The sequence below is a fragment of the Mesoplodon mirus genome (genome assembly GCF_964341445.2).
Source record: "Mesoplodon mirus genome assembly, chromosome: 5".
Classification (NCBI taxonomy): domain Eukaryota; kingdom Metazoa; phylum Chordata; class Mammalia; order Artiodactyla; family Ziphiidae; genus Mesoplodon; species Mesoplodon mirus.
The window spans coordinates 130964097-130978150 of NC_138980.1; the positions used below are offsets into that span (position 1 = coordinate 130964097).

A 14054-nucleotide genomic window follows, 5' to 3' on the forward strand; every position below is an offset into this window, starting at 1 on the left:
ACCTCTATTTTGAAGCCCAATCCCACCCTTTTCTTAAAAACAAATATTTACTGGATAATGAATTAGGATGTTGGCAAGCAGTATCAGGAAAGAAATGCAACTTTGAAAACAAAAATAGAAATTTTAAACATTCTGAAAACTGCTACAAGGGTAACACGGGTCTGCTGGGGTGGTGGTAATACTCTGTGTTTTAAATCTTGCTGTTGTTACCTGGGTATAGTCAGTGTGTGAAAGTTCATTGATATCTGCATTTTTTGGATATCTGTTCCTCTTACAGAAAAAAAAATCACTCAGATCTTTGGGATAATATCAGACTTAAAATATCTGTACTTTTCTGTATATATGTTATACCTCAATAACAAGATTTTTTTTTTTAAGATTAGGGAGTGATTCTTCAAAAGGCAGCAGGCTATACTCACCTTCAAGCTTAAGCACTAAATCCTGTAAATGCCTGGCCACAAAATGGCCAAATCGTTCAGTATGAGTTACCGGAACTGAATTCCAAAGGCATGTTTTCGCCCTGTAATTTTGACTGCTTCAATACTGTGTTTACATGATACATTATACACAGAATCATGGGAAATAAATAAGTGGAATCCACTTTCTGTAGAATTACTTGCATGTATCTGAGTAGAGAGATGTTAGGCTGAAAAAATTGGGGTGCCCTTTGCCCAGTTTTCAACTGAATTGTTAGGGCTCTAGAATTCTGTTAAAGCCAACAGAGAAATACATCCTTGTAAACTGGGAGGGACACACAAAGGAACGGTAAGGAGAATGAATGCTTTTCAGATAGTTTTGCAGCATTATGTAGGACCCTAGTGCTGTGGAGTCAGGTGGCAGGAGAGTGGGATATAGGTCAAAGGAGGTCTCTGGCACAGGAGGCAGAAGAACATCACCACGGGTACTGTGGTTACCTTCCTTTTGAACCCTGAGAAATGCCACTCAGTACAGGGTGTCGCCCGGGAAAGGGCGGAGCCCCTCCTAGATGGTGGTGCAAAGGGCACGGTGTGGTGGCTAAGCACAGGGACTAACTGGGCTTCACCATGTACTAGCTCTGGACCTCCTGCAAGTGATTTAACTTCTCTGTGCTGTCTGCCAAAGGCAATGAACTGTGCACAGGTGTGCCAGGTAGACAGATCATGTTGTAAGTGTAGCCCCAAAATGCAACCTCAGACTCAGCCTGAACCTGAAGGGAACTGATCGTTTGGAATATGGGAAAACATTACCCTTCGAGTGTGATGTACAATGTCATAGCTTTGTCCTGTAAGCTGACAAGTGCAGTCCATAGGAGTTTAGATTGAACATCAAAGACATGGAGTTAAACAATGACCAGAGAAGAGGTGAAAATTCATTTACCTGTCCATTCAAGGCCTTCCTGATGATCCGCACCATGTACATGTTTATCTATTTATGTCTAAGGCCTGCAGCTCAATCTGTTTTACCCTTTGATAAGGTGAGTTTGCCTTGAACTCATTGAGAGACTTTCTGCTTTCCTTCATGAGTGGTCTGTGCCCTCCACTACCAGTAACAGAAGCAACTAACTGTGGTAAAAATCGAAAAAAGGTAGAGAGTTTTTTCCTACACCTTAGAAACATCCAAAACCTGTAGCAATTTTTAGAATCTTTGACTTTTCTATTGTTTTCACTTTTAAAGGCTTATGTTTTTCATGATGTTGCTTTCCAGCAATCCTAACTTCATGCCCAGTAAAAGTGACAGAAGTTTTGGCTTTTCAGGCTTACCCACTGTGTTCTGTTCCTGAATCTGGGTGCTGGTCACACAGGATTGTCCAGTTTTGGAAATTCATCAAGCTATACGCTTGTGAATGTATGTTGTATTTCAATAAAAAGTTTTATACACACACGTACACACACAAGTACATGCAATTTTTTTTTAAATTGGCAGCCTCCACAAAAAGGAAGTAGTTGCAACTGCCAGGCATGGTCCAAGGGCACCACAGGTGGAAAGGGTCTGGTCCTCCTTCACCACTTCCGCTATGTCCATCACAGGCAGCCAGGCAGGATAGTTAAGAACAGGGATCCCAAGAGCCAGACTGACTGGGCTTGAATCCCAGCTCCCATTTTACTCTAGCCGTGCGATCCCGTGCACGTTTCAGTGGCCTCACCTGCCAAACGGCCATCAACAGTACCACCCTCCTGAGGATGCTGTGAGGAGTAAAGTTGTTAGTCCTGTGTGTACAGAACCTAGAACCAGGCGGACATGCGTCAGGGCTGCATAAGTGTCAGCTGCTCCATGATTTGTAGGAGCACTGCTTCCATTCCTAGAGACTTCTTTAAGTCTCCCTTATACCATATTTCTTGGCCTATCTACCTACTTTCATGTGGGGAGATTCAAGTATACAGGAGAGGGTAGGGTTAATCATACTCCTCAGACAGAGAATATTATTCCCACCCATCGGTTTACTTACTTGCACACCTAACTTTCGACACCCCTCTCCTGTCTCCAGCCCACCTTTCTAATGTGCCTGATGGATATTCAGCTATTTGTACGAGCTCCCGGAAAATGCAAGTTGTATGATGTGCATGTATTTTTAATCGACATTACAAGCATGGCAGTAAAGAACTGAATTTGTGGGCTTCCCTGGTGGCGCAGTGGTTGAGAATCTGCCTGCCAATGCAGGGGACACGGGTTCGAGCCCTGGTCTGGGAAGATTCCACATGCCGTGGAGCAACTGGGCCCGTGAGCTATAATTACTGAGCCTGCGCGTCTGGAGCCTGTGCTCCACAAGAAGAGAGGCCGCGATAGTGAGAGGCCCGCACACCGCGATGAAGAGTGGCCCCGCTTGCCACAACTAGAGAAAGCCCTCGCACAGAAATGAAGACCCAGCACAGCCATAAATAAATAAATAAATAAAAATAATTTTTTTAAAAAAAGAACTGAATTTGTTTAAGCTTTGTTTTTTCACATGGTAATATGTTTTAGGCTCCATCCACATTGTTGTTTGTCCCTTCAAGGCTGCTGCTTCTAACTGCTAGATGTTATGTGATGTACCCTGTTTTCCCAATCACTCTCTCAGCTGTCTACACCCACAACATCCCTAAACTTTCTGGGGTAACAACAATGCTGCAAGAAGCATCTGTGTCCTCCAACAGAGGCCAGTTCTTTTGGATCGGGATTGCTGGTTCGTAGGGCAGACTGTGTCTAGTTTAACTAAGAACTGTCATTTTACTACCCAAAACAGCCCGATCACTCTATGGAATGTATGCACCAGACCATTTCATTATAAGAACAATCTTAATGAGGTTATTCCCCCGCTGTATGGATGAGGAAACAAGAGACTTTCCCTCGGCCACACAACTAATACATAGAACTTGAGAACAGTCTGCGTGATGGCAAAGCCCGCCTGCATCCCATCAGGGACAGCCATACAGGAGCATCCCCTCCATGTCACCTATTCCCTCCATTCCGGTCTGGCCCATCACATTACCTTGTGCATTCTCCTAATGTTCATGCCCATACTCAAGGTTTAAAAAGCCCTTTCTGGGACTTCCGTGGTGGCCCAGTGGGTGGCACTCTGAGCTCCCGATACAGGGGGCCCGGGTTCAATCCCTGGTCAGAGAACTAGATCCCACATGCATGCCGCAACTAAGAGTTTGCATGCTGCAACTAAGAAGTCCGCATGCCACAACTAAGACCAGGCGCGGCCAAAATGAATAAATAATAAATAAAAAAATTTTAAAGCCTTTTCCTTCCTTCAGGGCCCTGATGAAAACCCACCGGCTCCAGGAAGCCTTTTCTGAGTGTGGCTCACAGAGGTCTTTTGGTTCAAAATCAACGCCCCTTTGATATTGTTTACCGAACAATTGATTACTGTCTCTGCATTATTTCTTTGCCAATTACATTACATTCTTGAAGGTAAGAACTAAATCCTACAAGTTATATTCCTCCATGCCTACCACACAGGTGAGTATATGACAAACATTCAAAAATAAGTATAACTGTACAGACTTTTAACAATACAGACATTCTACCTCAAGGATCATCTGGTCCTAAGCCCTTATCTTACAAGACGGAAAAAAAAAAATCCTCAAAAAGTTAGATAATGATTACCTGATAACCATAAGAGTAATCATAATTTAAAGGATAGCTACAATTTTTCTGGCACTCATTAAGTGCCTATCTATGTGGTAAAAACTTTTCATACATTCTCTCATTTACTCCTCAAAACGATCTCATGAGGTGGATATTATTTTGCTCTCAGATGAAGAAACTGAGGCTTTCTCAGGGTGATTAAGTAACTGCCCCAAAGTCATAGCTATTAAGTTGCAGATATAAGATTCACACCTACTTTAGCTGGGACCAAAGGCAATTTATAGATGGCTGATGTAAAACAAACAAACAAAAACTATAAGCTGCCTCAAAAATTTCTGTCATCAATGTATCACCCCTAAAAGCCTTTGTAAAAAAAATTTTACATAATACAACATTTTATATGACTAAAATATTCCCAGAATAATTATGGCAACCAATCTTCCCAGTTCCTTCCTCATCTTTCTACCTCCTTAAATATAGTAACAAGTATTACATCCTCCAAAAGAGAAGAAATTATTCTTTAACACTTGAAATTCCTGGGACTAGGAGGGTATTAATTACCATCCAGAAACTCAAAGCATAATAAGGCTCAAAATGTAGATATTTTAAAGCCTATTCCCTTAGTACTTGAAAAATCAACCTATTTTCTTTTGCTATTATAGAGAGAAACACAATTCCATGATTTCCATGGCTTTTATTCTACATCATCTTTGCAACTCTGAACTCTGGTCAATGCAGCCTCTTGCCCCCTCTGAACAGTGGGTTTCTACGGTCTCAGAGACATTTACTCTTCAGAGAGATAAAAATGAAAAAAGGATCAATCCTAAAAGGTTTATAGTAGTGAGAAAAGAAGACCATCTGAGATAGCTCTGGGCTGATTTTCCCAGCAGGGGAGCCCAGGTTTTATAAACCTTATTCTCATTAGAAAAAGGTAGAGAAATCGCTGAGAATTAGTATAAAGGATTTTCAAGCCCTAAGGCATACTGAAACAATGTATCTTAGAATTATATGCAGGGTTTTGGTTAGCTGGAATACCTGTCCATTTGGGGAGTTCGGTTTGTTTTTTAAGAGGATAGAATGTTACAGCACTTCCTGGTTTTGAAAGGTATTAGATGCTATGCCCACCACTACTTACTGTCACATGCTCAAAATTTCAATACAGTCTCTATGAACCTATTTATTCTGGATCAGCAAAGCTTCCAATGAAAAGTGACAGTTCATCTAGAATAAATCTTCATTATTCTTTTGTGCTGAAATGCCAGGAGGTTTGAAAACTAATCCTCTGTACACTCTTGTGTTATCTTCTGTCCACCTCCTGTCTCCCCAGATCGTGTCCCCGACGCTCCCATATCACATTGATTTTTATTTAACAGAAGCCTTTACCAGCTCCACAAATAACTGCTCTGTGGTCTTTGAACTATTATTCCTATTGCCCATTTTCTTCATTCTTTGTTCATTTAATGTGTTACAGCATTCATACTGGGGGATAGACAGGTGAGCATATTCTCCAAACAAAAGACATTTTAGAAATTCTCAGTGGACAAGTTTAGCCAATCAGAGGTACATTACTTACCTTTAATTTCTCCCTAACTCTTTAACTCTTATTCAAATAAAACAGATTTAAAGGCTTGTTTTCCTATATTCAAAGCACTTTCGAATGCTTTCGAAGACTAAGATTAAAAAAATTCAGGCTAAAAAAAAAAAAAAGCCAACTCCTTGAGCAGAAAATGAGCACCTTACTTCTGGTCCATATTTTCCCCCATAGCTTTAAAGTAAGTAATTCTGTTTTAAAAATTAACATCCGTTGAAGACACTGATAGAAGACCACCCAAAAATAATGCCTTGCAAGTCATGAGAAAGGATGCCGTTTGTAGAGGGATTTTAGGATTGAGAAATGCTATTCAAAAATCTCAGACTAAACGGTGAAGTATCTAGTTATAAATAGCCTTAATGGAAAAGAAACATAATTCCATAATTTGATTAAGGGAACATTTAATAAACTCTCATTTAATAGAAGAGAAAACCTTGAGCAATGGGGGTTCAGTGATAAGTGGCTGCCCACGGCCATAGAGCTGGTTTATGACAAAGCCCAATGTACAACCCAGTCAAGGATATTCTTCCCACCCCTCTGTATTGCTAATGGGAAACTAAGTATCTCTACTTGATCACACTTCTTCCCAGATTACAATGCCGACTCAACAAAATCAGTGTTCTCAAAAGATTTGGCAGCTGGTTTACTGTAAATTGTTACCGACCCAGGGTTTTTTTTTTTTTTTACTACAACTCAGATTATTGAGTTGAAGAAAATACAGTGCAGATTCTAAGCACCAATGTACTGATAACAAAAGGTCACTGGCTACACTGATGCATATTTCCATTTGCTATTTGTTGTCCAAGTAACCTATCCACACAAGAAATGTAGTTTCCCCCATCAGTTCCTAATATTAGGGAAAAAATTTAGGCCTTTCTCAAATCCTTAGTCCTGCAGTATTTGGGGGAGGAAAGGATTTGACATTTAAAGCCTATTTGTTAACACTGGCTGAACCTATTCACACAGCACATTAAGGCACCAGACATTTTCTTTATAGCAGTTTAATGAGTTCCTCTAAGAGTGTGTCTAGAAAAAGAAGCCATGATTCTCACTCAAGACAAAATGGAACAACAAAAAGACTCAACAGAAGGAATGCAGCTAATTTGCAGTGTAATATACAGCTCTTTGCAGGGGGAGGCACAATATTTCTGAAAATGCCAAGCAGAATGAAATGAACACAGGAAAAAAGAAAGAGGAGGAACAAAAGCACACGCTGAGTTGAGTCCTTAAAACACCACTGACCAGGGGTACATGCTGGGTATAACAGTGGATTAACCACTCCATAAGCAGTTAAACACATTAACAGTGTGCTTAACCACAGGATGTTTTAGTGCCTCATTAATGAAAACTCTTAGGTGGGGTCTGAGAAGGACCTGGTGTACTCTGAGCTGTGCTCTACTTTAGCAAGATTCACATGATGAATCCATTCACCTTATTCAGAGCTAGTTTATTTTTTTCCCTCACATACTAACAGAACTTTCATAACTTCATCACAAGGATCCTGAGCCAAAGTGAGTTGTCTGGAGCTTGGGGGTGGGGGCACCCCAGGTACTTAATAAAGGTAACAAAAGGCTATGACATTTGGAGTCCACTTTCAAATACTACCACACAGGCAGTGTGATATTATGTATTGGTTAAAATTATATCCTATACCCAGTCAGTAGCCCTGATCAGGATTGACTCCCCCTGCCCCAGGGTGGTCAACTAGCATTACATCAGAGGTATCTGTATCTCAGTCACACCCGAGATGTTGCTAATTGGCATACTGGAATGGGTTTTCATTGCCGAAATCAAAATCAGTGTTCTCAGGATGTTAGGAACAGGATTTCATTGTTGAAACTAGCGGTCTTTAAGGTAAGTGAATCGGCAAAGTCAATTTAGAGATATTCTCTGCCCTTGCATGAGCAGCGCATAAGAATCTATGAAGGTCTGTAACTTGGACCCTTAGGACTGGCACCCGAGGCCCAACTATTCAATGGCCTTATGTCCAGCAGCTGGGGCACAGAAGCCCCATTGCATGACGCCCACCATAAAAATGAGAGAATCCTGCCTCCGGAAAGTTGCCAGGTCAACCTTAAGTGGAACCTTCCAACGAGATTTGGCTGGAGCACTTAAAAGGCCTGAGAGCAGGGACTTCACTGAGTTTATAGGACAGGCTGCAGGAACGCTTTGTGCCTGTTTGCCAGGAAATGTCTGTTTAATAGAAGTCTGTGTGCAGCACAACTGGCCTGCAACTTACTTGAGCTGTGTGGGAACAGCAAATCCTTGCTCAAAACCTCAGCCACTTTTCTGTAGACCCTAAAAGTTGGGCATGACCAAAATGACTTAAGACTATTCTCAACGAATACATCACACGTGGAACTGATGTGCTGGAGCCCACCCACACCAGCTTGGTAAATTTCCAGGAATTTTACAAGCCAGTTGTTAAATACAGTCATTAATTGATTAAAACTATCTAAACTTCAAATGAAATTCATTATATTGAAAACAAAGGTAAGAGATACTCCAAATTGGTTCACTTCCTAATTTTCTGCTCTATTTTAACTAGGATTTGGGTCAATTGGATCTGTATATGTTAGAGCTCCACTGGGCATCTCTCCTCAGCTCTGAAGTTGCTTCTGTCAAACTGCTGTTTGAAATTGGCTGCGGTGGGAGTATTTACACCACAGAAACCAGCAGGTGCTACTTATCAGGGTTTTGCTTGTTTTCAGGTCTGGTGATTCAACGCCAGAACTCCCTTGGTGTGAATGGCCTTTGATTAATAGAGGAGACTTTGCCTCCTTTAAAGCCTTCAAACATACCAGCGTAAATAAAAACCCACAACACCCTTTTCCTCACAAGGGCCACACCGCCATACATCATGCGACAGGACACGACACACTCACTTTTGAAGCAGCTGGGTCCACTAGTCTCTGGCGATGTCGGGCTGAGTTGAAATGGCTCTTCGGAGGTTGCCCTTCCTGACAGGGAATGGAAGATGGGGATGAACGAGGTGGGAGAGGAGAAGGTGGGGCGTGGGATGATGGGAAAATGGTCGGAAAAGGGAGAGGGACAGCATTTAACGGCACTGTACTTGTCTGTTTCAGCTAAAATCCAACAACAAAAAGACATGACACGATTTTCCCCCACAAAACCACATGCCACGTGCAAGTCATTTTATTAAAAATAGCCTTGTATATGCATGTGTGTGATAAAGTCATGAACACAGCCCAGTATCACATTTCCCATCAAATCTGCACTTTCCTGTTACCTGATATTGCCTCTAATTATATTTCAAGAATACTAAGGAAAACTAGAGCACGATTTCCCTGAACATGAAGTCAATCTTCCTAGAATAGCAGAAGGCAGTAAGGGGCATTCTTAGACGTGCCGCCCATTTGGATATCACCAAAAAGACACGGAAATCACCGTCTTCCCCCAAACCAAGAAAACTCTCTTGCCTCAGAAGCTCCTCTCTTCTTCATCCTGGCAGAATTCCTGGTGTCTGGCAGCCACCAAAAACTCTGCCCCTGAATGCAGTTAAATTTTATTGGATGGAACAGAGATCGAGCATTAAGTTTATAACCTAACCTGTGTAGAAGGGTGGTCGTTTCCTTAGACAAACCATTGTATATATATTGGACAAATGGATCATGTAGGAAGACTTAACACCTCCCATCACTCATTCCATGTCAAACACACACACACACACACACACAAACCCAAGCAACTGTATTTTAAAGGAAAAGTTTGGAATAGGGGCCCCCATGAATGGTATAGAGTTTCACTTCTCCATCTTTCAAAGTTGGATAACAGTAAACAAGAATCTAAGAAGCAAGCACAATCCACTGTGAGCACTGACTTCAGGGATGGGGAGATGAAAGCAACAGAGATACGGTCTCAGAAAACCCCTGGGCATAAAGCCCCGGGTCCAAGTGAGCATCTACCTAGGGAGTGAAATATCTGTCAGATGAGTATTAGCATCTGCTCACAGAGGAGAGTGAAAAGACCTCTACTTAGGTAAAAATGCAATGTCTAGATTATAATACTTGAGAATTCTTTTCTTTTTTTCTTCTAAGAATAACAGCTCTGTTACTTTTAAGACATGGATCAATCACACCCACTTGAATTACCAACAATTACTGCTTCAGTATCCAAAGTATAACGCTTACCTTCCAAAAAGGAAATGTTATAAGTAGCAGATTGCACATCAGGATTATGTTTTTCCTACTAACTGCCCTGCCAACACGCATTCTTTCCCTACCCTCTTCTGAAAAAATGCAAGGCAATAGTTTTAAATCTCGGTTGACCTAGAAAATGTACCAAAGCTTTGACAGCAGAAATTGTTCTCATTAATTCACTGAATATTTGGCAAAACAAAACAAACAAAATTGAGTAAGATTTCCCATTCAACAGAATCAATAGATTTTACATGAGAAATAGTTTTTTAAAATCAGATTATTTATTTAGTTTGATTTGAAGCCTCCTTTAAATTTAATGGTTTATCAGAAAGTGGTTTAATGCTTTTTCTCCTAAAAAAAAGTTATCAGATGTAAATAAATACTTATCCTCATTAATATATCCAGAGAACTATCTGCCCTTATCAACCTCCCTATGGAATGATTACAACCAACTTAAGAGTTCCAGTGCACAGTGCCAGGCTCCCACTCATCAGGAAAAAAATTAATCTTGGCGTTAAATACACAATTACAGTCAATGTGCAAATTAACTAAATCCTGAGCCTGTGGTTTATTGCTTTTCTTCTGACTTCAAGGTGAAAAATGTTATATATTTTTTAATTAGCTAATTGCACCATGAACTCAGCAGGGGGCAGATGTTGATATTAAACTGTGACTCTCAATCTTAAACTCCCATTTTGCGAAAGGCTGGTTTAAAGAGAGCAAGCACATCCTTCAAGGGGAATGGAGGGGGCAGGTGGGTTTTTAAAACCTGGTCCACTTTGTCTCATTTATTATGAAGTACAATGACTCTGTAATAATAGTCTGCTTGTGGTGAACAAATAGGTCTATGAGATAATCAATATATTTACACAGATTCCAGTAATACATCTTAATAGAAACCAAAGAACAGCCTGGAGGATTAATGTCATTTTAATGAATTGCTTATGGAATAGAAATAAAGGGATTCTGAACAGCTCAGAGCAAGTTTTTCTCCATATGACTCATGTCTTAAATTCATCTTAATTTTCAAAAATAGTCACACTGTATTCTGTTGTTGACAAAAAAAGTTGGTGGTGGTCGGTGGCTTGTGTGTTCTAGAGTTACTGAGGCTTTGTAGAAAGGTGGACATAGCTATGTCCTAGATAGGAACCTTTGAGAAGTATTTAATTCATTAGAAACTGGACTTCTTCACTTTAGGGAGACCTTCGTTTAAAAGCTTTCCTTTCTTATTACAGGCCAGATTCCCTCATACAGCCAGGGAAGGTATCTGACCATAGCCAGCTCTATGAGTTCAATTGTGAAATATCTGACATTCTTTAAAAAGCAAAGAGGGCCCTCAAAAATGGTATGGTAGGAAAGCAACATCCTTATATAACAAATCTGTATGTATAGCTTTCCATGTTCAAGAAAAACATTAAATTATATCTCTCAGGCCAACATTAAAGACAAAATTTGTGCCTTCATTTTCTTCCAAAATTCTTAGTCCCAAGAATCCATTTCTCCCCCTAAATGACAGCCTTCAGCCTCTGGTATCCGTCATTCCAGTCTGAGACATCAGTCTCCTGGTACCATTTACCTCCTGGCTAATGCCGTCAACATCAGCAAAATAACAGATCGGACCTGGGTGGGCCCCACGGGGCTCTCAACTGAATGGCTTATTTACATATGTAAATAGGGGCTCTTTACTACCAGGGGAGGGGGGCAGAAGGAGGAGGGTTGGATTCCTCACCATTAGTTTTGTGGAAACAGAAGCACATTATGTTGCTTAGGTTAACTTATCAAAATCATTTGCTGTGATCACCACTAATAAAAGTAGCAGCCCTCAGTTATGTAACTGAACTACTGAAAGATGACACAAGAAGTGTTGACATGTACATAACCTGGAAACTTAATGAGGCATATTTCATCTCCATGCTAAATGCTTTCATCAAGACTTCTGTTAAGTAAGTCATTTTGGAAATTATAAACTTCCCTTAACACTGCAGATCATACTTTTTAAAGAAATTATTGTTCCTTAAACATTACAGATCTGATAGCGTAGTGCTTCAGCCTAATCTGCATCACATATACATATTTACAAGAATGTTTTGTGGAAAACAATATATCAGGTGTGAAACAATGGGTGCCCAATGAATTTAGTGGCTGACATCAGATTATTTAAATGCCTAACTCTTTAAATCAGGTATAAGTTACTCTATGTCAAAATTAGAGCCACAAGGAAAATTTAAAACTAAGTGTATCTATAATTTTGGCATTCGTTCCATTATTTTTTTAAGAAATATATCATTAGACATTTCCAGCTAGATATTTTAATATAAGAAAAAAAATAGAAAAATCACATAATTGTTTCAAGGGCTCCTAGAAGACTTCTTAAAAATCCATTCAAAGGAGTTTTAATTCTGAAAAGAATCACATGCATTCTTGGATAAGAATAAGCATTTTTACCCAACTCTGAGACATCCTTTTGTCTGAATAAATATATTTCACCCCCAGTCAAAGCTCTTACTTAACACTATACTTAAGTACGTACAACAAAGCTACTGCAAACAGGCCCTGGTAAAGGCACCCCTGCACATCAATAAAGCAATTTAGGATCACACAAAGGCAAAATACTCCATGAAAATAAATCAACTGGAAGAATTCACAAGCTGGGGAGACCTAGCAATTACCAGGTGTATCAAAATAGGGATCAGACACCCAAATGAACATGGAAGAAATGTGCTAGAATACATTTTCGACGATGATATTATAGGCTTCTAAAACTATGGAACAAATACCACAATAATTTATGAAAACCTTCATAATTCATAACCTTGTAAAGATAAAAGTACATCATGTTTTTCTTGTCTCTTTTCAGACCCAGGTTTTTCAACTTGGCTCAAGAGGAGAGTCATCAAAATAGGATAGGGGAAGGGATACTCCCACCTATGAAAGCAAACCCAGTGACTTTCTAACTTCTCACTGTGATGCTCATTGAGAAATACATTTTGCGTCATGAAACAATGCCTCCCAGTACTACCAGCAATGCGCTCTATTTTCTGATCTAGTTTAGTTCCTTTTTCAACAAACGCTGGTCTCTACTACTAAATTGATGATTTGACCTGCAGTTAAAAAACAGACCAAGGCAGTGTTCTTCAAGGGTCATGAGGGGACTTCCCTGGAGGTCCAGTCGTTAAGACTCTGTGCTTCCACTGTAGGGGGTGTGGGTTCTACTAAGATCCTGAAAGCCGAGGGGCATGGCCCCCCAAACAAAAGAAACTTTCATGAGATAGGACTCACCTAGTAACTCCTTACAAATGCTTTAGGCTGTGTCCTAAACTTCGGTCCTTTATTTTTTCCCCATATCCATGTACTATGTGTACTATTCCATCCACTGCATATACTATTCATTTCTTAATTGCTTTCTTTAAAAAGGTGACTCTGGTTTTTAAAAACTTCTGTACTTCAATTTTTAATGATGGTTTAAGTAATAACATCTTGAAATCATAACTTGGTTGTGCTAGTTATGTTGTTTTCTACTATATATTAAGGAAAATGCATGAAACATTATATAAAAACATCTGTGTACTGACTAGAATCATCTGTGTGCAACCTGCAGTGTCCACGGCACCTCGGGGGACAGCTGATAGGCATGAACAGCCCAGGCTCTGCAGTGTTTGTGGTGGGAAGAGGGGTGGTCACCATTTATGACTCTGCTGTAACATCTCCCCCCTCAACGCCAACTGCCTACTCTGAGATGACAAACAGGGACTGTAAACTCACATGTCCCTGACCCAATTCTGGACGTTTGTCCCCCAGGTCTGCCCGCCTCGGTGTTCCTCATCTCCAGCAAAGGGCACCACCACTCACCCAATGACCTAGGAGTCACTGACCGTCTTGTCCTTAAATTCAGTTCCCATGGGCCAAATATCAACCCCATGACCCCTATCCAACCCATCAGCAAGTCCTCCTGGTATTAACTTCAGAATGTATTTCAAAATTCAACCTTTCTTACTTTTACCATTGTCAGTCTCATCCCAGCCATTTACCTGTGTTTGGTTCCTAGGGCTGCTGGGACAAAATACCACAAATGGGGCGGCTGAGAAAACAGAAGTGTACTGTCTCCCAGTTCTGGAGGCTAGAAATCTCAAGTCAAAGTGTCAGCAAGGCTGGTTTCTCCTGAGGACTGTGAGGGAAGGCTCTGCTCCAGGCCTCTCTCCTTGGCCTCTAGATGGCCACCCTCTTCCCACGTCTCTTAACATCACCTTTCTTCT

General features: G+C 40.6%; 1 protein-coding gene across 4 annotated transcripts in view; it reads right to left on the minus strand.

Moving 5' to 3' along the window:
- Positions 1–14054, minus strand: part of MAST4 (microtubule associated serine/threonine kinase family member 4) — a gene marked incomplete at its 5' end in the record, with an annotated part of 585767 nt that overhangs the window by 288887 nt on the left and 282826 nt on the right. The window contains one exon of one of the 4 annotated variants that reach the window (XM_082620667.1): positions 8527–8601. The exons of the other annotated variants lie outside the window; for them this stretch is intronic. Coding sequence (XP_082476793.1) covers positions 8527–8601 — 75 coding nt within the window. The remainder of the gene's footprint in view (positions 1–8526; positions 8602–14054) is intronic. 4 annotated transcript variants of the gene reach the window in all.